We start from the raw sequence: 24,902 nt of genomic DNA on the forward strand, positions 1-24,902 counted from the left end.
GCTGTGTTGGTTCTTCTTTGCTGTGCGGGGGCTTTCTCTAGTTGCTGCGTGCGGGCTTTCTCTAGTTGCGGCGAGCGGGGCCTCCTCTTCGTTGCGGTGCGCGGGCTTCTCATTGCAGTGGCTTCTCTTGTTGCGGAGCACGGGCTGTAGGCGTACGGGCTTCAGTAGTTGTGGCTCGCGGGCTCTAGAGCGCAGGCTCAGTAGTTGTGGCGCATGGGCTTACTTGCTCTGCGGCATGTGGGATCTTCCCGGACCAGGGCTCGAACCTGTGTCCCCTGCATTGGCAGGCAGATTCTTAACCACTGCGCCACCAGGGATGAGCAATTTAAATGCACAATCTGATCCTACCCCACTGTCTCATACCTATTTCCCAGTCCTCTTGTATGTAAACACCAGCTTCTAACAAGACTGATTTATTCTTTTTCCAATGACTGCCAAGTGTACCTTGTATGTCCTTCTATTCTTCAGCATTCATGGTCCCTGACTCTCACTTGGTGCTTAGCCGAAGTTGCTTTGTTCTGTTAAGCGGGTATATTAATTTTCTATTGCTGCTGTGACAAAGTACCACAAACTTAGTGATTTAAAGCAGCACAAATTTATCATCTTGCAGTTCTGGAGGTCAGAAGTCTAAAATGCGTCGTCTGCACTAAAATCAATGTATCCACAAGGCTGCATTCCTTCTGGAGGCTGCAGGGGAGAACCCCTTTCCTTGGCCAGCTGCTGGAGGCCACCTGCATTCCTTGCCTTGTGGTCCCTTCATCTTCAAAGCCAGCAGCGTAGCATCTTCATGTCTCTCTTCCTCTGACTCTGTGGTTTTCCTGCCTCCTTCCTATAAAGACCCTGTGATTACGCTGGGCTCATTTGGATAATCTCCCAATCTCAAGATCCTTAACTTAATTACATCTGAAAAGTCTCTTCAGCTATGTAAAGTAACATATTCACAGATTTCAGAGATTAGGATGTGGACATTTTTGGAGGACAGTTATTCTGCCTACCACAGTGTGTGTGAGTTTTAATTTTTTTCTCTTTGCAGTAGTAATAATATATGCTTATGGCAGACCATTTAGAAAATGTAATTAAACAAAACAAAGAAAAAGCCCAATCACCCAAAGGGATTGACTTAAGTATTTTGATAAACGGGTCTCCCCCTTTATGTTTTATTTGATTCTTGAATGAAATCTCTTGATAAACTTGATAAATTTCCTCTCTTATTTCTACCCATCAGTAATTCTCAGACTATTTCTTATTTAACAATTCAAATCAATTCATGCAGTTCATTTCCTTTCAGCCTTTGAAATGGGACCCTGCATACTAATGACTCCCATGCACTTGTTGAGAAAGAACTTTCCTGGAGTGCACGCTGCCCACTGCAGTGATGTGATATCCAGGAAGGCTGCCATCTCTGAGTCACCTCACAGAGGTGCTCAGAAAAACGTGAGGAAAGCAAGTATCTGGGAAGTGAGAAGTGGATGTAACATTTCTTTTACAGAAAGAGACAATTTTCTACTAAACATTTAAAAATATTGTGTATATAGTACACTTGTTCTAAAATTTATTTTTATATCTTTTGTGATGATACATGCCTCCCATTTTTAGAGGTTTGTTGGACATGATGCTTCTAGATGATACTTCCTATAACACTCAACTACGAAACTGTATTCATTAGGGTTTGGAGGGGGAAAAAAAAACAGAGTCATTTGGGACATTATCCAATGGAGTTTTAGTTTAAAGGAGCAAGGTTTAAATCTTTTCACTATTTAGGTGTCCTGAGGATAGAATAATCTATAGACAGTAGAACTCATGGTTGGTACGGTCCAGAAGGGGTTTTGTTTTATCAATACATCAGTACTCCTATATTGTGTTCACCTCCCTCCCTCCCAATCTCTCTCTCTCTCTTTCTCTCTCCCTCCCTCCCTTTTTTTTTTTAAAATGTTTATTTATTTATTTATCTATTTGTTTGGTTGCACCAGGTCTTAGTTGCGGCAGGTGGGCTCCTTAGTTGTGGCATATGAGCTCTTAGTTGCAGCATGCATGTGGGATCTAGTTCCCTGACCAGGGGTTGAACCCCGGCCATCTGCATTGGGAGCGTGGAGTCTTAACCACTGTGCCACCAGGGAAGTCCCCTTCCTTCCTTTTTAAAATCACTATAGCTATAAGTAATTTGATATAGTACACTTGTTTAATCTCTTATTTAAAAATAATTAGGGGAGTATGTTGCTTTTTCATTTTTCCAAGTTGAATTGAAGTTGGAAGCTTATTTTAGTTTGCAAGTTCTTACTCTTTTTTTTCCAGTTTGATTGAGATATAATTGACATACAGCACTAAGTTTAAGGCATACAGCGTAATGATTTGACTTACATACATCATGAAATGATGACGACAGTAAGTTTAGTGAACCTCCGTCACCTCATATAGATACAAAATTAGAGAAATAGAAAAAAAATTTTTTTCCTTGTGTTGAGAACTCAAGATTTACTCTCTTAACACCTTTGTTATGTAACAGACGACAGTGTTAATTATATTGATCATGTTGTACATTACATGCCTAGTACTTATTTATCTTATAACTGGAAGTTTGTACCTTTTGACCACCTTCATCCAATTCCCCTCTTCTCTCCTCCCCCGCCTCTGGTAAGCACAAATCCAATTTCTTTTCTGTGAGTTTGTTTGTTTGTTTTGGAAGTATAATTGACCTACCACACTATGTTAGTTCCTATTACACAACATAGTGATTCGGTATTTCTATACATTTCAAAATTTTTACTTTTAAGAAAAGTTACCAGGTTGCTCAAAGTGCTGCAATAGCGGACCATTCTAGAAGGCTTGGTGCGCAAACCTGAGGAACTCTCTCAACTGAATAGCATCTCTTGAGCATTTGAACCTCGTGTAGGTCATTGCAAGCTTTCAGAGGGCTGGCCTAAGAAACTCCTGCTCACTCTGCACTTAACCCCTTTCCCATATGATATCAAGGAGAGCAAGGAATGAAGGGAGAGGGGGAGGGGGAGGAATAGCAGTAGCTAAAGTAATGGCAGCTTCACCTGTTCCCCAACCCTCATTCCCACAGGGCATCATGAAAAGGGCCAGGTGACCCCTACACACATAGTGGGTTGCATTAAAGGACAGGAACTTGGAGCTTAGGGAACACAAATCTTTTATAAAGAACAATTATTAACAATAAGATATTGTTAATATATCTTATACTGTACTTTTTTTTTTTTTTTGCTGTTATTATACTGTACATTTGCTCTGGAGGGAGGCACTATCTCATCCAAAGCTGTTCGCTATACAGACAGTCTTGAAAAGATAATCCAGAACACAGACTTTCAGTGCCTTGGCTTTTAAGATATACGAAAATATGAGAGACCAATGGAGAATTGTCTACCAACACTATTTTATCTATATATATCAATATATATTTATTATCTGTCTTCCCCAAAGAGTATTAAGCTCCACGTGAATAGAGGTTTTTTGTCTGTTTTGTTCAATTCTCTGTCTGCAGTGCCTAGAACTGTGCCTGGCATACAGCAGATGCTCAATAAGTATTTTTTGGATAAACTAATGAATGGATGAGTATGAATTATTTAATCAATTTCCTAATGATAGGAATGAGGAGAAAAAAATAACCTTGGTATGTGTATTTATATTAATACACTCACTGGTGTTTAGATATTACCTTTATGTTGTGAAAGTAAATTTCCATTTTAACACTGATCTTTATTAAAGCCACCTGATTTGATAATATACACATTTAAAGAAAAGCCATGGAAAAGGAGATTTTTTTACCGAAACATGCTATAGGTTTTATTGCGGTTGGGGGCTTTTGAAACAAAGATGTGTGTAGGCACATATCAGTAATAACAGTGAATACGCAGCATATTGAGTTATGATATACCACATGGATTTAATTAAAATTTCAGCTGAATTTTTTTTACTGTGAGTCTAAGTGGTTAGATTCAATTTTGTTAAGTGCAATATTTGGTTTATGCTACAAATTTTCCATTTGTCCCTTGGCTTTATGTAATTCTCCCAATTGTATCAAAAATGAGAATATTCATCTCTTTAAATAGTCATAGGTTATATTTAGTTATGGTGCAATGTTGGGCTGCGTTATAGTTTAAGAAAGAGTGGGGTGGGAGATTATTTCTGCCACTAATGAGCTTTATAACCTTGAACAAGTCCCTGAATGTCTGTACCACATTTTCCATTGTACTTTGAAGATCAGAATAGATGCTTTTTAATGTTCCAATTCTAGATCTTTTTCAGTTTTGGATACTCACACAACTGTCTTTTATTGTGATTCTGTTTTCAGGTGATGTCCTTGTTGCCGTGAACGATGTAGATGTGACCTCTGAAAACATAGAGAGAGTTCTGTCTTGCATTCCTGGACCTATGCAGGTGTGGACATTCTTTTTCTGTGTTTTATGATGAATTACATGACATAAGTGTTTGTGCTATCTTCTTTTTATGAAATTCTGAAAATAGTCATGTATAATGGGCGAGTTATACTTACATGCTAGGACATTTTTAAAATATTAGCTCTTAGAGATTGTTCCAAAAAGAAAGAGAAATATCTACAAGAACAATAATAAAAACATACATAATGACCAACTTGCCATTATAAGTACCACACCTGCTGATGAAAATCCAATTCCTAGAAAAGCCATTTAAAATAGTCATGGAATTTTCTATTTTCTGACTTAGTAAAATCATAATTGCTATAAAGTTTTTTATTGTGGTTTTGTTTATTTTAAAATCTATACTATTCTCTTGATTTTTTTTCTTTTTTGTTACCTAGTTTAGCCTTACTCCTGAGCTTTTAGTTAGCTACTTAATGAATTATTTTTCATTCCTTGTAGGTAAAAATAAATCTCTTTCATAATAAGTTATTTTGATTCTCTAAGCATTGACATTTTGTATTATAGATGACATTTTTATGTCATTAGATGTATTTTTTTTAATTTAGTTTTTTTTAATTTAATTTTATTTATTTTTTTATATAGCAGGTTCTTATTAGTCATCAATTTTATACACATCAGTGTATACATGTCAATCCCAATCACCCAATTCATCACACCACCATCCCCACCCCACCGCGGTTTTCCCCCCTTGGTGTCCATACATTTGTTCTCTACATCTGTGTCTCAACTTCTGCCCTGCAGACCGGTTCATCTGTACCATTTTTCTAGGTTCCACATACATGCGTTAATATACGATACTTGTTTTTCTCTTTCTGACTTACTTCACTCTGTATGACAGTCTCTAGATCCGTCCACGATTAGATGTATTTTTAAAATGCTATATCTCCTGTTTAAGAATGTTCTGCTGTTGTTATCATCAGGAATTGGCTTTCTCTCTTTCGAGGGGTAGGGAGGGTGATATGTTTTAGACAGGTTAGAGACTCCATCAGGCAGTGAGAGGATGAAGCAATTTTCAGATTGATCAGGATGAAGAACAGAATGCCTGATAAATCAGAATCATATCTGCATCTGATTTGAGATTCTGAAATAATAGGACCCATTATGAAATTTCTTGTTTTCTAAGAAAAAAGGCTCCTGTTATGTTCACTTCCTTCTCTTAACACACGCACACACACACAGATGCTCTGTAAATTTAACTGTCTTTGGAAATGCAAAATGAAAGTGCTAGAATAACTATGGTAGCCAGTGACTAGCAATGTCTAGGAGTGGATAGAGAGATGGAGATGGAGATGGGGTGCTGTTTGAAATAATAGCAATCAGGCGGACATAGTGCTGGAGTAGGGTGTGCTGGTATCCCCTTTAGTTGCTAGATGAGGGGAGGAACAGGGGTGGGCCAAGGTACTAGGGCACCTTAAGGGGTCCAGACAGCAGCTACTTGCCAGTCAGTAATGAAGAATCACAGTATTTTAATGACTGAAACAGTGTCACCCGAGTAAACTGGCTGCGTATCAGCCCCGAGTGAGGGCTCCTCCTTTCTTGCCTATGTCAGTGGCAGGTGTCCTGTCAGCACTACCAAAGTTCAACCACATCTGTTCTGTCTTCAAAAAAAGAATTATGTTTCCAGTGGAGTCACATTATACTTATATTTAATTAACATTTGCAAATTCAGCTATGCACACTTGGCAGAACAAAGAAGAAAAAGAAATAATGATTTAAATATTTTTGGACCAATTTCACCCACCATTTCCATGTCCTCATTAAGCATGAAATAACAGTGTATCTGTGGTCTGCCTGGTTTGCCTTTACAACTGCATTAAATGTGGTTCTGTGCTTAAACATATATATATATACACACACACACACATACACACACACATAAATATATGTATTTTATATATATTTATATTTATTTTATATATATATATATTTTTTTTAACAACATGGCTCTTAAGTGCCAATTCTTACATCTTGTGCCAAAATGAGGAAACGGCAATTTGTTTTAAAGATGGAAGAAAAACTGTTGTGAGTTGGAATTAGCCTGTTGAGAGAGTATGTTGTACTCCAGCACGGCCTTGCCTTCCTACTGCAATTTCAAGGGGATTTTGACTATATACAACTTGAGAATTGGGAAGGGAACTAGTGTGTGTATGTGCCAGCAAGTGTGTCAGTGCTTTGCTAATAGCAGTCCCTTTGATAATTTCATTTGTTCCCCATAACAATCTGTAAGAATCTGATAATTTGTATTCCTATTTTATACGTGAGAAAAAAAAATCTGAGAGAGAGTTAATGATTTGTCCAAGGGTGCAGAATTAATAACTCAGAGCTAGAACTGAAACTGACTACAGAGCATAATCCTCCCATTTCACAGACAACCTGGGTAGATCTTTGTGTCTGCATCCCCTTGTTCTTGTTGGGCCAGAACTAACTGCAGTGGACTTGTCTCAGAAAAAGCTGTTCTACCTAGTTTGTATCTATGGCATTTGAAACCATTATGCAAGCAATAAGGGGAGAGGAATGCTGATTTATAAAGACTACCTTAGCAGATTTAACATTTAAATTTGGAAATAGCCAACAGTAACATTTTAAACTTAGAGTATAAAAATAGCCTGAAAGGCTTCTTGTCATCCAACAGAAGATGCCCTGGAAGAGAGTATAATGTGGTAGAAAGGTCACTGAGGAGAAGGAGGGCAGATCTCTATTTTAAACCTCACTCTGAGCAAGTTTCCAAACTCTTCTGGGTTTCAGTTTCCTCATTTATAATCAGAGGGGGTTTGAGAGAATAAATCTCTGAGCCCCATTCCAACTCTACAGTTCTGTGTTTGAATTTTAAATAAGTTCTGTTATAAATAGTTTCAGAACACCAGGATGAAATCCAGAGGCAAAGCCTATATACTACATGAGGCACAAAGAGCCCAAATCATTTCTTTTAAAGCCAGGTTTTAAGAATCTGCAAAACAATTATCTTAGATTCTTCAAAAATGTTAATGTCATGAAAGAATAAAAGGCTGGACAACTGTTTTAGACTAAGACAGACTGAACTAACATACAACCAAATGCAGTGACTAATCCTTTATTGATCCTGTAGTGCAGTTAGGAACAGCTGTATTGGGATATTTGGGGAAATTTGAATACAACCTTTACTAGAGAATAGTATTGTGTTTAATATTAAAATTCTTAAGTATCATAATTGTATTTGGTTTTGTATCCTTAGGAGACATGGACTGAAGTACTTAGCAATGAAGCATTAAAATAGCTGCAAATAATTCTCAGGTAGTTCAGGCGAAAATTTTGTTTAAATAGAGAGAGAGGGTTAGGATGGAAGGAGAGGGGAGTCACATAAGCGAGAAGAGCGGGAAGAAGCAAATGTGGCAAAATGTTAAAAATTGCTGAAACTGCGTGAGAAATATATGCATAATCGTACAATTCTTGCAACTTTCCATAGGTTTAACATTTTTTGAATAAAAAGTTGTGGGTTTTAAAAAAATGTTTTAAAAATTCAAAACGGCAAGAACAAAGGTGCAAGTACTTTTCTAATTACTGACTTCTGTGACCTTGACCTGTTGCCACAGCTCTGTTCACTCATTTATTCAATAAGCACATAATGATGCAGTTATGCCATCCCCTCCCCTGGCTTGATCAGGAAACTTGGGTCCAAACATTGCAGTTGACCGGGATTGATTGTATTAAGCCCTGGGCCATCACCGGGTTTCCTGGAACTTTGGAGGAAACCAACTCCTTTTCTGGGAGATCAGCCTGCAGAACATTCATCTTAGACTCTCATCTTTCAAGTACTTCTTAGGCCTAAGAGAGAGGAGAAAAGGCTTCTTAAAGGAGATGACACTTGAGTAGAATATTTTAACTTTTATTATTTCTTTGTTACACAAAAAGTGGTGCTCATATATATTGTGGAAAGATTAGGAAATAGGCAAATTTTTAAAAAAGTATTTGTAAGTGTTTTTTTATTCTCAGAACCCAGAAGTAACCAGCTGTGTCAATATTTTAAAGAAGAAGACTGATGTGATCAGATTTGCATTTAGGATTATATCCCTCTGGATGGGACTGGGGGTTGGGAAACCAGGTGGTCAGCTTTCCAGTAGTTCAGAAGAGAAGGGGTGAAGGCCTGAGCAAAGGCCTTGGCTGTGGATATGGAGGAGAAGGAGTAGATTAGATTTAAAGTATGCGGGAAGTAAAGAGGACAGTACTTCCTGCAGGAGAGAGCAGAGTCCAAGATGCCTTCCAAGTTTTGTCTTGAGTAATCTCGTGAGATCACCCAAAAGAGGAGGATCGAGGAGAGAGAATTTGCTGAGCCAAGTAGACTCAATTCCTTCAGAGTTTTGACTAAGGACTATTCAGAGCATCTGCCAGACAAAGGAGAAAAGATCAGACACATGGAAAGCAACGAAGGTGCTGTGAGAGAGACAGTGTAGACCATGGGGCAGAAGTGAGAGTGTGGTCTGGCTCTGGAGCTGCTTCAGATTCTGACAGCCTCCCCAAGTCCCCTGTGTGAAGAGGATGGCATGGTAGCTAATGGGGAGAGAGGGTCGGTTGGTTGGTTTGGCGGAGGCTGAAGAGACATTGCTTGTCACATGGGGTGGGTTGGAGGTGGGAGAAGAGAGAGGATATAATTCAAGCAACAAGATTTTGGAAGTGGTGAATTATAGAGAGCATATCCTTGGACCTGAGGTAAGACATATCATCTCCTGAACTGAGGGGCGGGGGGCACCGAGGAAAGAAAGGATGGGCAAATTGCACAAATAAGAAAACCTTCTGAGGGAGACAGGAGATGATGAAACGTGTCACCAGTTAATGCCCATGGAGGAACAACAGAAAACTCTTTTTATAAGAAGCCTCATAAACCCAACAGAAAAACCCTCTTTGTAAGGAACTTCATATGAACTCTTATAAAAACCTTTTTTTATAAGAAACTATAAACTATCTTATATCAGATGCTTCTTAATAAAAGTTTTTTCCTATAAAACGCATAATACCCTTAATATTTACATATATCAACCCCTTTTTAAATATAGCACTTAACTCTTAATTTGGTTATCTGTCTTACCCTTTTATCATTTTATCAAGACAACCAGATTTCCTGACATTTATAGCTACTTAACATGTAAGCTTGTCAGAATGTCTTGTTAAAGTGTAGTTATCTTTGCATTATGGAGCCAACTTTACTTAAATCAGAAGAACGGTGGCTAAAATAGTTCCTTAAAGAATGTTAATGGCTGGTTCTGTGGTGTGTGTATTTGTTTGAGTTTTTGTCATGCTGAGGGGAAAAGGTTCTTGCCCCACAGAAAAGAAGTCCTGTTGTTTGCCAAGTGTAGCATTAAAGTTAGTTTTCAAGTGTGTCGTTCTTCACCAAGCATAGCAAACCAGTCTTAAATTTTAGGTTGCCGTTGCTGCCTAAAGTAAAATTGGTAAATTTTTATTTTAAGTCTACCAGCTCATTCCCTTTTGTCATTCTTGGTGAGTCATACCCTATCTTTTGACCTCTCCACCCACAAGAATCTCAGCTGGAGAAGATGCCCTCCCTTCTTTCTCTTCGGACACATATTTCTTTCTCTGAGGACCACTGGGGCGCACAGCTCTCACGGACGTTCCAGCCGACACAGCCCGCCTCTGTGACACCTGCTCCCCTAGGATGTCGCTCATCTCCTGCTTCCTGCAGTCAGATTTCTCACCCTCTACTCCGTTCATATACCTAGGGCCTCCCCAAAGCCCAGTGCTGGGGACAATCTTCAAAGCTCCCCTCTATACTGGTACAAAGTCTGCACTCGGGATTTCCCCCAATTCTAAAGATTTCTCACATTCCCAAGGAACACCGCCAAAGACTCCCATATATTTTCTTTTGGACACTCCTAAATCCTCATTCTCAAATGAAAGAACCCCCTGAGCTCCAAGCCATTTTTACTTCATTGGATCCTTGTTCAAGGATTCAATATATTTATGCTTATGTTTATATTTTTACTTACGTTTACATATATTGAGCATTACCCACTAGAACAGATGCCATCCTCAGAACATAGTCTTTCAGGCCGTATAATGCTTCCATGTTGCTTGTTTGGGTCAAAACCTCACACCAAATATTCTTTTTCACATATTTCTAAGATTATTTTGGAAACAGTGTATCTTCAACTCTCCTCACCTTATCCTTGTATTAATTTTCCTCAGATAACTCTTGATTGTTCTCATATAGGATCTCTAACTTTTTATGTTTTTGTTTAACTTACTTGATATTTTCCCCCCAAATATACTAGTGTTCTATTAGCCTTTTTAGATACAGTGTTCTAATAATACCAAGGGCCCATTTTTCAACATCAAGTTTACAGAAAACATTAAAAATTAGTAAAGGTTGATCTTTCCGTTTGGAATATTAAATGTTTTGTAAAGAAACATGATCGTTTGGCCTCAGAAAAATTTCATGAGGAACTTCTCCCTTCCTACTCTCTAGTCATGACCTGGTTCATCTTAACTCTGAATATATATATATTGATGAATTTAGACCTTATGTCTCTTTTCTACTTGTTAATAAAATAAAATCTGAAGCCTATTTTTAAAATTTATTTATTTATTTATTTATTTGGCCTCTCCAGGTCTTAGTTGCAGCACGCAGGATCTTTAGTTGTGGCATGCGGAATCTTTAGTTGATATGCGGAATCTTTGGTTGATATGCGTGATCTTTTAGTTTCAGCATGCAGGCTCTTAGTTGCTGCATGTGGGATCTAGTTACCTGACCAGGGATTGAACCTGGGCCCCCTGCATTGGGAGCATGAAGTCTTAACCGCTGGACCACCAGGGAAGTCCCAGAAACTTATTTTAGAAAATATGTTTATTTAACTAAATTCACTTTAGGTAGACAACAGTAACTTAGTGCCTCTGAAGTGCCAGACGGTTACAGATAAGCAAAATTGAATACAACCATAAATAGTCACTCTTTGCCAACCAAAAAAAGTATATCTAGACATTTTTTCATTTGAAAGCTTTTATTCATCAGAATAGATTTATTTTACAGTATAATACTAACAATAGTTAGATGGGCTGATGGGATTATGAATGAATTTTTTAAAATAATATGCTTAACATTTTTGATAAAAATGTATAAATATGTAAGGCTCATTTTTTAAGAGAGTGATAGTAATATATTCATATTTATCATATAGTTAAAGTTGGCCTTGAAAATAGTACCTCTTTTAATAAATTATTAAAAATAGGTATTGTTTATTCTTGTCTTGATAATAATTTTTAAATGTTTCCTCTCAAAATGCAACTTACTGCATACAAACAATTTTATCTTATTTTAAATATTGACAACATTTCCTTTTTCCACCAGTTTTTTGAGGTATGATTGACAAATAAAAATCATATATGTTTAGGTTGTACAGTGTGATGATTTAATATCCTATATTGACCAGACTTTTTTATTCTTGATCAAGCATGAATTTATTTTTTGACTTTTAAAATTTAATCTAATTAAAGGAGTCATTGCACTTTAATGTCTAAATTTAAAATTTTATAGGTTGTTACAGTTAGAATGTCCTGTCTTACTTACCTGTATTCTGATAAGACTTTAAACATTAGGAATATTTTGTGCCTATATAGCTTGTGATGACGTCCTTACTACACAAAATTAGCTATATTTAGTGAAAACTTCTTTTAGTCAAGATACACACTGGTGCTTCTTTGAAGTAACCAAGTTATCTTTGGCCAGCTGGCATCTAGACACATATCTCCTTTTTCAAGGAAAGTTAATTGAGAAGTGGAAGCTACCTTTCAACCACTGGAAAATGGCCACATTCTGGACTCTTACCCATCTTGTTTGACATCAGGCCATGAAATTAAAACTATCTTGACAAAACTGATAGATAATCATCTTAGGGTTGTGGTTCAAGATCTGGCATGTTGATAGTTTTTACTGTCCTTAGCCTTTATTTTAAAGGACCACAAAGAGTGTCTAAGAGAAGAATATTTGAATATCACCTCACTTGAAAGGAGAGCTAATTCTGATTATATGAGGTCACTTTTAATCCTGAGTCTCTTCCTTTTACCTTCCCCAGATGAGTCAGTGCTATTACCATTCTTAATGTAATGTTACTCTCTATTACGCTATCAGATCATACTAATTTTTGTTTTTCCATGGCATTTCTCGTATTTGTTGTCAGTACTTGGAATAAAATGATTAAGTTTAAACTAATGAACTTATATACAGAGAATTATATATTCTTAATAAATATTTGTAATAATATGTGCCAGATATTGTCCTAGGACCTGGAGATACAAATATAAATAGAATACACAGTCCCTGCCATCAAGGAGCCCATACTCAAGAATGATTTTTATGCATACTGTGCGTACCTGAGTGAATGTGCATGTACAGATCCTTCTTTGTGAAAACCACAGCTGATTTTCCCTTGTTGAAAAATCAACACGTTTTAATTTTTTAAAGGTGAAACTGACGTTCGAAAATGCACACGCTGTGAAAAAGCAAACAACTCAACCAAGACAGAAAAAGGCACAGTCAAACACAAGTGATTTAATCAAACTTCCATGGGGAGAAGAGGTCAAAGGTACCCAGCAGAATATTCTAAACACTCCTCACATCGTTATGTATCTCACACTACAGCTCGACTCGGAAACATCAAAGGAAGAGGTGAGTGTCTTCTCAAAAGTGCAAAGGAAAAAAGTAAGGACCTTTTTATAGTCTTCCAAATGATTCTCAGTCATTCTGTGTCTTATGTTTTTGGTATGTCTCTTACACACAGCAGTCTTCAAATTGACAAGCTCAATGAGTCCGTTTATGGAGATTACTGAAATATTTGAATTTGTTTCTTCTACCTTCTTTAAAAATTTCTATTTGAATTGCTTTTTCCATGATATTTTTTAAACTATACTTGGTTGCTTGTATCATTATTATTCTTGCTGTATATTCTTATTTCTATTTTCTTGTGATTACTCTAAAAGTTTTATCATGATATTTCTCTTAACAGATTCTAAAGTTAAATACTATCTTAATCCCTCTTCAGAATACTTCAAGGCCCTTAGTACACCTTAACTCCAATTTTCCCCTCTTCACCTGCATGCTATTGTCATCAATATTTCAGTGCTATCATTTTTTTAAATTCCACAAGTTGGGCATAATTATACTACTAGTACTACTACTTATTATTATCATATTTTATACATTACAAAATGTATAAATTATATATCATAAAATGCATATTTTGTACATCATATTTCGTACAGATTAGTCATCTTTAAATTTATATATATGCTTACCATTTTCTTTATTCACTATTCTTAAATCTCAGGCTGACCTTATTTGATCATTTTTCTTCTTCCTAAAACATATACTTTAGGCATCTCTTTTTAATGAAAATCTGTTGGTGATAAATTCTTTTTGTTGTTATTTATTTGATGATGTCTTTTTCACCCCTTCTTGAAAGGTAGCTTTATAATTCTACATTGTGAGAATAGGCCAGTCGCTATAACAAACAATCCTAATGTCTCAGTGGCTTAACATAGTAAAAATTTATTTCTCATTTCAGTGTACATGTTCCTGGTCAAATGGCTCAATGATTTGAGCCCTTCATCCAGTGGTTCCATTATTCCCAAGGACTTCAGAGTCCTCTCTTGGATCTTTTCCATCTAGTTGGCCAATGAGGGAAGAGAGACAGCATGCAATATCACATGGGACATTTCAGAGGCCTAGCTTAAAAGTAGGAACATCACTTCTGCTCATGTTCCAATGCCTAGAACTAGTTATATGGTCTCTCCCAATGCAAGAAGGTGAGAAATATAGTCTTCCTGTGTGGGCAGGAAGAAGATGAAGTCAACACATAGCATTACTTATGCCAAGTAGGTAGAAAGTTATTTTCTCTAATCTGTTCAAAGATAGTATTTCTTTGTCTTCTGACTTATAATTGCTGTTAATAAGTCTACTGTTGGTCATTTCTTTTAAGGAATCTGTCTTTTATTTTCTTTGTTCAGTTTCTTGCTTCTGGTACGTCCAAACTATTTTTTAACCTCTCCATAGTGTTTTTTTGTTTGTTTGTTTGCTTAAACAGTCCTATTTTTATTTTTAGAAGTTCCTGAAAAGTTTTTAACTAATCTACATGCAAATCTGCCATGCTATTCCTAGTAGTCTTTTGTTGTTTGCTTGTCTTAGTGATTCTATACTTTATTTCTCTAAGCATCTCATACGTAGCTCTTCTTCATTCTATATCTTCCCATTCCAATATCTCTAAGTCCTAATGGGGACTCTGACTTGTTGTGGCTTACCTTGTTATTTCCTTGGGTATCATTGACTAAACTTACTGCTTGATTTTATCTTTGGGAGTCCTGTGGTTCTAAATGGGGAATGCCTTCCTTCAAAGAGAATTTGCTTCTTCTGCTTCTATCACTGACATAGAGCACTTCAGCCTCACTAAAGGGTCTAGGTTTAATGCAATGGTCCTAGGCCCAGCTCACCTACCTAGCCACTGGCCCAATGCTCAGTGTCCTGACTGAAGACACTGTAGGTATCAGCCCTCAAGACAACCTGCCTCTGTCCTTCTGCCCACTACTCACCACTCCCAGCTGAGGCCCCAGCTTGCTTTGCAGTGCTGGGGACGGGGGTTGGAAAGGTATGGAGAGGATGTCATTGGAAACCTCTCTACTTGTTATATATCCAGCAGTTTAACAAGTATGTTTTGGCCATGAATCCAGTTGTTTTACAGCACAAGGGTCTCAGAGCATCTAGTTTACCATAATGCTTTGAGCAGAAGTGAGATCTAAAAAGTTTTTACCTAGTTTGCATTTCTTTCCTTTTGAAATCCTTGCAGCCTATACTCTCAATACCAAACCCATTTTATCCAAAGGGTGTATTTCCTTGTGTTGCTTCTTCATATGTCAAAATTTAGCCAATAATTGAACTGGAAAGGAAGGGATTTACTTCTACATATTTTTATAATTTTCTGTGTTCTGAAAAATACATGGAGACCTAGAGCTGATAATTCTAATTTCTTACACGTTTTACTAGTCCCTTGTATCTTTAGAACAATAAGAAATTTAACCATGTATTAAATAGAACACACAACATATTTCTGGGATGGTAGCATCCTGAATCTTTCGAGGTCATCTTGGAGTAGGATAGTGCTGAGGCCTTTTGTCATCCTTGCCTTTCTTTCCATGGGAAAGTGTGTAGATGTTTCTCTAATGAACAGGTTTCTGTCTGTCGACAGCCCTGTATCAACACTGTAATTAGGAGAGGCTTTTTATTCTTACTGAACAGAGTGGAAACTGCTGCAAATACATGCTACTAACGAGTGCTTTAAAATACAGCTAATTAAATTGGTTAGGAACTGTAGAGCTTGCCAGGTCTTGAATTGTGAGGCTTTCTGGGGTGGTCGAAGCAGAGGTTGGAATAGAGACTTTCTCAAATGACCTTTGTACTCTGGTATTACTCATTTTACAATTAAATGTCATAGGGTCATTTTGTTTTCATGTGAGTTACATATTTAATAACAGCTTGTTTTCTTCAAGTTACAAGATTTGGACATTTTTAAAAAAACGAATCAAAGACTATATGGTTATTTGTTTAAAGTGGTATTTGGTATTTGGCTAAATACAGTAAGTTTATTTACCAGTTAAGGTTTAAATTTATTAAGTAGACATAACAGAAGATCTTCACTGGTGTTTGAGTTAATTTCTAGAGATAAAATGTTTTATAATATTCTTACACTACTACAGAAATTTTGAGTTGTTAGGCAGACTGTATTTGGCCCACATAATTCCATAGCAATTTTCATATACTGAATGTGCTTAATAAGTATAAAAAAAGATGTGTCCAGTTTGTCATTATTTATATTTTATCCTAATGTAAAAGTTGCGAAGGCATGGACTCCAAGTCACATAATTATTTCTTGTAAAGAGAGACCAAAGCAAAGTGTAGAATGCTCTTTAGAGAGATAACCAAAGAAAAGATACAGTATTTTAAGAGTTTGGGCTTTCAATAATGGCTATGTTAATATTTATGAATATTGTCATTAAGTAGCATAACTGGAAATTACTCTGAATTCTCTATGGTTTCTATCTAGAAATTTTAATTTTGCCTGCTTTTAATTTGTCATGTGAGAAAAATAGCATGTTGCTTTAAGTAATAGCAAAAAAGTGAGGCACAGAATGATTCAATCCATCATGTAAAAGTATTAGCAACGCACATCTTGATTTTGAAATTTATAAAAATGAGATTTTTAAAAAACTGTGTTTCCTGGGAATATGCTCTTCTTGAAAATAGAAAACTATTAAGCATTTTGTGAATAATCTTATGGATTTAGTATTTTCCGTAATTTAAAATGTCTCTTTTAAAGTTTGAATACAGATTAATTTGTGGTGGGCAAACGCTTTCAAATTTAAACAGAAGATTTTATAATATCATAATACTTCTTTCTTCCTATCTGCATGACTTTAATTTAATTTTGTATTCTCACTCTGTAAGTTTAATTGCAGTCTTGTCTTGTGTTTAAATAAAGATTTAATGGTTTCACCAAAGATGAAGCTTATCTTAAAGACTCCTAAAATTTACATTTGGTGTCTGTGTGCATATGTAACCACAGGAGATAAGAATATCTATATAACGAAATATAAATATTAGTATTTGAATTTATTGTAAAGGGACATTAATGTTTGAAACATTGTTTGCAATTAGCTGTAATTATTCCAACGAATCACTATCCTACTCAGCATATGTATCATGACTAATTTTGACAGTCTCTAACTTATTTTCAAATGTGGTATTTTAAACACTAGGTAATGTGTTAAAATTCCAGGCCTACTTCTCTCCTTATGTTTGAATAAACCTCCCATTGAAGCTGAAAGGAATCTTTTTTTTTTTTTTTCTTAATTTGAAGTCTGAACTTGCCATGAAAAATATAACAGTTGGAAAATTTGGGGGGAATTGACATTTCTATTTCTTTTTATTTAACAGCAGGAAATCCTATATCATTATCCAGTATCTGATGCATCTCAGAAACTTAAAAGTGTGAGAGGCATATTTCTCACACTCTGTGACATGTTGGAAAATGTAACTGGGACACAAGTTACTAGGTAATAATTGATTTTTATTTAGCTTTAATTCTCTTTCTCTCAAGTTCTTTACCTTAATTCTGACAAACAAAATGCTAATATAGGTATCTATTATATAAATATTTATATGGCAGATATGATGTCTGCAGATATTTTGTTTCTCACCTAGGTTATTTCTACTAATCATCTATTTAAAATGTAAGTTCTGAGTACAGCTGTAGATCTGGATGTTTTGGACTTTAACAAAGTTGGCTTAATGACTATACTTCAGAATTTCTTCATGAAGGCAGTCTCTCTTAAGCACAGCATTATGATGAGTTTGGGCTTTTTTATGATTTTATCTTGACTATTAACTTGCTTGACAATAGCTTTGTGGTTGGTAAGGATGACTGAATACTGAATTTTTCATATAGTTCAAAATATTTTGTTCTGTTCTTAGAACAATGATAGAAAACACACAATACACATACACTTTAGGAAGAGTATTCAGAAGGCAGTATCATCTGTGCAAGTTCACTCAGTGATGGATAAGCAAACTGGTGTTAAATAACTTTTTGAAAGTCAGTTATAGAGCCACACATCCCATTCCATGGGGGTTTTTTTGTTTTATTTATTTATTTATTTTTGGCCAAGTTGGGTCTTCGTTGCTTCGCGCGGGCTTTCTCTAGTTGCGGCGAGCGGGGGCCACTCTTCGTTGCGGTGTGCGGGTTTCTCATTGCGGTGGCTTCTCTTGTTGCAGAGCACCAGCTCCAGGCATGCGGGCTCAGTAGTTGTGGCACGTGGGCTCAGTAGTTGTGGCTCACGGGCTCTAGAGCACAGGCTCAGTAGTTGTGGCGCATGGGCTTAGTTGCTCCGCAGCATGTGGGATCTTCCCAGACCAGGGCTCAAACCCATGTCTCCTGCATTGGCAGGCAGATTCTTAACCACTGCGCCAGCAGGGAAGCCCCCCATTCCATCTTGATTTATCAAGTCTTGACTTTGAAATATTATAGTTAACTTATGGAAAAAGGGGGCTCAAAGTTTTTGAGTTTTGTTTTTGCTTTATTTCATAAAATAGATTTATAGATTATAAACCATTTTTCTTCCTTAATATTTCAACAATTTTAGCCTTTACCAAAAACCGTTTATCTCAAACTTTGAGCTCCTTAATATTGATACAATATCAAATTGGATTTTCTAGGCTTTAATTTTTCTTTTCCAATCTTCTGATTAAAATGACACCTCTGGGCTTCCCTGGTGGCGCAGTGGTTGAGAATCTGCCTGCCAATGCAGGGGACACGGGTTCGAGCCCTGGTCTGGGAAGATCCCACATGCCACGGAGCAACTGGGCCCGTGAGCCACAATTGCTGAGCCTGCGCGTCTGGAGCCTGTGCTCCGCAACAAGAGAGGCCGCGATGGTGAGAGGCCCGCGCACCGCGATGAAGAGTGGTCCCCACTTGCCGCAACTGGAGAAAGCCCTCGCACAGAAACGAAGACTCAACACAGTCATAAATAAATAAATAAATAAATAAATAAATAAATAAATAAAAGACCGTGAATTTCTTTTAAAAAAAAAAAATGACACCTCTAGGATTTTATTTTATTTTTTTTGAAGTATATATTTGGCTTACAGTGTCGTGTCAGTTTCAGGTGTACAGCACAGTGATTCAGTTATACACACACACATATATATATATTCTTTTTCCGATTCTTTTCCCTCTATAATAGGTAATTACAAAATATTGAGTGTAGTTCCCTGTGCTGTACAGTAGGTCCTTGTCTAGGATTTTAATAGATGGGATCTGCAAGATAACGGGAAGAATTTCCTTGCTTTTCTAAATGAAAGTGATGTTTAACTCTGGGACTTTTAGTATAGTGTATATAGAAAAGATTAGTTCATTTCAGAATACTAGTAACCAAGGCTCCATTTAGTCTATAAATTCACATTTATAAAAGCATGTGATAGGCCTTTTAAAAATTTTTTTAATTGCTTTATTGAGATATAGTTCATATATCATACAATTCACCCACTTAAAGTGTACAATTCAGTGGTTTTTGTATATTCGAAGATATGTGAAACCATCACCAGAGTCAGTTTTAGAACATTTTTTTATCTCAAAGAGGAACCCTGTACCTTTTAGCTATCAATGCACCTACCCCACCCCAAGCCCTAAGCAACCACTAATCTACTTTCTGTCTCTATAGATTTCCCTATTCTGGACACTTCCTAAGAATGGAATTGAAATATGTCGTTATTTGTGACTAGCTTCTTTCACTTAACATAATGTTTTTAAGGTGCAGGACTCATTTTTAATCTTATTAGTAAGAAAATGTGTTTAAGTTTCCCCATGTGGATTTTATTTTATTTTTCTCTGAAGTATAGATATTTTACTTCATATTTAGACCTTGTTAGCTAAAATATGGGTTAGACATGTGGAAAACAGTAAATATATAGAGAAAAACTTTTTTGTGAAAGAATATGAAAATAATTATTATTTCAGGGATTCCTTAGCAACATATCTTTTGTTGCATACACTGTTTTAAAACTATAGTGAAATGAATTATGACTATAAAGGAGTCTAATATTTGTCTAAAAGTATATGCATTTTTAAAACTTTATTAAGGCAGAAGTAATGTCCCTTTAAAAAAATCTATTTAGCAATTCATATTTAAAATCCCACACACTTACCTACTGTAGTATAGAAGGTACACTGTATCCTAGGACTCAACAGATAAAGACTGATGGGTGTATTTTAATGTCAAAGAAAACACTAAATATATATATATATTTTTTTTTTAATTTTTTTAAATTATGTTTAATTTTAAAGTAGTTTTAAAAAGAAGTATCTGATCAGTTAAGAAAACATGGAAAATATTAAAACAAATGGAAAAAATTAAAATTACCCCAAAGTCTACCACTCAAAGATAACCACCACAGATTCCACGAGGCAAAGGACTTGGCTGATCTTGTTCATTTCTGTAACTCTAGGGCCCAGGCATGTAGTAAGTGCTCAGTAAATATTGCTAAATTAAACGATAACCTTTCACTTAATTTTTTCCATCTATTTTATACAAATGGAATCATACTCTACCTACTGTATTGTAACTTTCTGTGTGTGGCAATATATCATTTAACATTTTCCAAAATCAATAAATGTTATTTTACATTATATTTTTATTTTATCTTCTTCCCACCACCTACCCACACTGTAAGAAGGAATCATGTTCTCTGTAGTTCCATAGTTTATTGTTGTATCTCTTTTTTAGAACACATTTAATTTGTTTTCCAACTTCATTGAAATATAATTGAAGTACAGTAAAGTGAACATACGTAAAATATATAATTTGATCATTTTTCACATTGGTATAGACCCTGAAACTATCACCATCATGAATATAGCCATCACTCCAAACATTTCCTTGAGAATATGTTTAAATCTGGCGTATATTTTGGTTACGTGTTTACGTATCTGTGTCCCATACTGAATGATCATCTTTTGAGCTGGGACCACATCTTTGTTTCTTTGTAATCTCTTTTAGTAAATCATGTTCATAAATAGACAGTCAGAAAAGATTTGTTAAATTAACACACTGGGATGGAAGCTTTCTTTTGAAAAAAAAATTGTATATAGTCAGTTAATGTTAGCAAAAGAATTTCAACATATTTTTGCTGTAATGGGTCTACTTTTGTTTGACCTTGAGTTTTTTGTGGGTTTTTATATTTCAGAATACGTTTTTGTTGTACAATTCCTTGCCTTTTCTGTGTGGCAGTTAGGTATATGCCAAGAAATTTGCTGATTAAGCGTGCAGTTCTTAAAATCATACCATATGTAATCTTTTATGAATGACTGTTTATAATTTTATGACATTTAAAGATGTTCTAATTTCATTTTGACTCTATTTCTTCTTAGCTCATCCCTTCTTTTAAATGGGAAACAAATTCATGTAGCTTATTGGAAAGAATCTGACAAGCTGTTGTTAATTGGCCTGCCTGCAGAGGAGTAAGTTGAGATTTTTGTTTACCTTAAAATCATTTCTAAAATACTGCTAACAAAGTCTGTTTCATTAAAATGATGACATTTTTGTCAAAAGGTAAATTCAAGAAGTTTTACAATTTAAAGGTTTGCTGCACTAGTGTAATGGCTACCTGTGTTCATTTGGTATGAATAGTACAGAAAGGTACCAGGAAGGCCCAGCTAGACCAATTAGTAAGGGTGGAGGCCGTCAATACACTTTCCTCTGAGATATGGCCAGTACAGAGGTGGCTGAGAGATGAGGGTGTCCTCTGCTCAAACTTTTGACAGTATCGTGGTTTGGATTTTGCATGTTTACAGTTTTCTACTGTTGGTGATTTTGGAGAATTAAGGGTCAGCAGAAAGGTGTTTTGCCTCGACGTTGAGCACCTTTGACCAAATAATGAATATTTATCTTTAAAGTGACTTCTCTAATGGTATGTCTTATATTATCATGGTGTCCTTCTTAACATTTTTGCAAGTATTTTGAAAAATGTCTCATGTTAATAGTTGGAGGTAAGAGCAGGACTGACCATTTATACATTTGGTAGAAGTGAGTTACTAAATCCAGCCCACACTCAAGGGGAAGAGTATCAGACAACTGTGGACTTGTTTTAACACCACAAAGAGGAATTCCAAAGGAGGCTGCAGTGAAAAGTATCAAAATTATTATGTTTTAAAGTGGTCTTTAATTTTGGACAGAAAGAGATATGATCTATCATAAATGTGGGATTCAAAACTTTTAACATGAGGGGATAGTGGTGCCACTATATATGTTAAATGATGGCTCTCTTTCACCAGCTAATGTGCATTTTTCTGTCTAAAAACGCTGCTCGGAGACTGCCCTATGCCAATGGGTTGGATCGTGAAACACTGAGTTGTTTTGAAAGAACAAGAATCGGAGAACATCCAGAACAAGATACTTTAGGGTGTGGTGGCAGGGTGAAACATCTGCCTTTGGACTTTCATAGTAGCCCAAAAGGCAAAAGACAAGACACAGATGATACAATGGTGAGATAAGGTAGTGTGGGCAGTTAGACAGCAGAGAGGAAGGCCCAGCTAAGGAACTGAGCACAGGCTGCTTCCCCACTTTCTGATGCCACCAGCCAGATTAGTTAGGCAGACAGAGACCGTTTCCAGGAGAGGTTTTACCCTGAAGCCGAAAAAGGACTGTCACTGCTGAGCTCTGGATCCAGGTTGAGCTGGTTAGGAGATGCTCTAGCCAATTTCTCAACCTTTGTTACCAGGGTGGGAGTGGGGAGGCGGGGTCTTCCCTAAATACTTATGTCATCCCTATCCTAGAGAACTTGGCTTGTTAAGTTAGAATGAATTCGAAGGTCCTCCTCCTTCTCTATCCTGAGCTTCAAGTCAGAAATAGCCCTAGCCACCTCTTTACCCAGCTCTTTTACGGCTCATAGCCACCACCCCATACCAAACTCTTTTCCTCATTGCATCTTGTTTCACATGACTGTGAAAGGTAGTTATTATTATTCTCCTTCGTTTAGACTGGGAAACAGAGTATTGAGAGGTCATGCACAAGCACCTCCTCAGTGTCAATTTATATGTCTCTGTATCTCCAACATCGTACAGATGGTTTGTAATTGAACTCTGGCAGCCCTGGGATTGTTTTTCCCTTGTCTGTCTTAATGCCACAGTCTGTACTTTCTTTCTTCACCACTGTGCCTTTTACAAGCAGGATGAGAAAAGTGTTGCCCCACGCAGGATACGGTGGAGCAGATACTCCAGGAACATGTGTTTTCATGGGGGGAGATCATCTTCCTGTGACAGCTGCAGTCAATAGCGGGGACCTAACCAGGAAGACAGTGTGAGGTAGTGGAGAGAGTAACCTTGGAGCTAAGGAGATGAATGCCCACCAGCAGGTTCTGTTCCCTGGGTGTGCCTGCAGAAGTTGCTTAACTTCTTAAACCTCAGTTATACCCACTGGTATAATGGGAATAAAAGACCTGCTTTGTAAAATTCTTACAAGGCTTCAATGAGAAAATGTTAAGTTCATTCCTTTCCTTTCTCCTACATTCTTTCCTTTCTCTTTCATTTAGGGGTGTCTTTTTGTCACAAGAATTAGAGGTTGAGATCTGGGAATTACTGGAAAGTGTCAAGAATTTTAACATTTTTTTCTATAGGCCCAGATACTGAACCAGCTGCTTTATATGCATTAATTTTATTTAATCCTCACAATGAACCTGAGAAGGCTTAGTGATTATGGTCCCATTTTACACATAAAGGAAATTGAACCCTAAGGGGGTTAACTAATCTCCATATAGATGGTGATATAAAAGTGCCTACTTGACCCATGTTAGAACCCCAGATCTAGACATCAAACTCTTTAATTGCTAATGCAGGAAACAACCATTATAGACAGCTATACTCACAGTTAACACACATGCTTTTCATATTCTTTACATATAAAATGTAAAGATGATCTGCTTCTTTTATATTATGAATCAATTGATTATGGTATAAATGAACAGATGTATTTTTGCTTCTTTTTAGAGTTCCTCTTCCTCAGCTAAGGAATATGATTGAAGATGTTGCCCAAACCTTAAAATTTATGTATGGTTCTTTAGATAGGTAAGTACTTCTTTGAATTGAACCTCAAGTTTTAAGTATATGATTCTAAATCACTTTTTTGCACTTAATAGTGTTCCTTGGTTGTCAAGTTAGTTGCTTGGGTTTTTTCTTCTTATTATTATTTTCTCATCCTTCATCACTGTCTTTTATTTTACAGCTCTAGGCAGTTTTTCATTGGATCCATTGCTTTTTCTTGTTTGGTCTCGTATGTTACTTTTGTGAAATAGTGATTTAACCACAATTATATTCTGATTTGATGTATTTTTGTAGGGGCAAATGTAAGAGCATTTCTTCAGAACAGATACAGAAAAGAGTAAGAAGTTTTTTGTGTTTTCCTCTGATTATAAGACCATTGTCAAATTCACTATCCTAAAATGTGATACTTTTTCCTTAAAAAAATTTTTAGTAAAAATATGTATGTGCTATTAAAATAAATAAAAGACATGGTGGAGAAGGTAATTGTCTATTTAGTTTCATGTATATTCTTCCATATATTTTCTATATATTATGAATATACATACTCTCTTTTTTTACACATGTGGGCTCGTATTATGCATATTTTTCTGCTTCTTGCTTTGTTTTTATAAATTTTTTTAATATAAATTTATTTATTTATTTAATTTTTATTTTTGGCTGCCTTGGGTCTTCGTTGCTGCATGTGGGCTTTCTCTAGTTGCGGCGAGCGTGGGCTCCTCTTCCTTGAGGTGCACGGGCTTCTCACTGTGGTGGCTTCAGTTTGTTGCAGAGCACGGGCTCTAGGCGCGCCGGCTTCAGTAGCTGTGGCTCGCAGGCTCAGTAGTTGTGGTTCGCGGGCTCTAGAACGCAGGCTTAGTAGTTGTGG

General features: G+C 36.4%; 1 protein-coding gene across 8 annotated transcripts in view; it reads left to right on the plus strand.

Moving 5' to 3' along the window:
- The window catches only part of INTU (inturned planar cell polarity protein), an 84,675-nt gene that overhangs the window by 33,813 nt on the left and 25,960 nt on the right, over nt 1-24,902 (plus strand). For all 8 annotated transcript variants that reach the window (XR_009008438.1, XR_009008439.1, XM_057547333.1 and 5 more), the window contains exons 3-7: nt 4,310-4,395; nt 12,865-13,068; nt 17,383-17,501; nt 21,371-21,460; nt 23,984-24,061. Coding sequence is in view for 6 of the 8 variants with exons in the window: in XM_057547333.1 (XP_057403316.1) it covers nt 4,310-4,395; nt 12,865-13,068; nt 17,383-17,501; nt 21,371-21,460; nt 23,984-24,061 (577 nt within the window). In the remaining 2 variants the exon portion in view is untranslated. The remainder of the gene's footprint in view (nt 1-4,309; nt 4,396-12,864; nt 13,069-17,382; nt 17,502-21,370; nt 21,461-23,983; nt 24,062-24,902) is intronic.

This window comes from Balaenoptera acutorostrata, chromosome 5 (genome assembly GCF_949987535.1).
Source record: "Balaenoptera acutorostrata chromosome 5, mBalAcu1.1, whole genome shotgun sequence".
Classification (NCBI taxonomy): Eukaryota; Metazoa; Chordata; class Mammalia; order Artiodactyla; family Balaenopteridae; genus Balaenoptera; species Balaenoptera acutorostrata.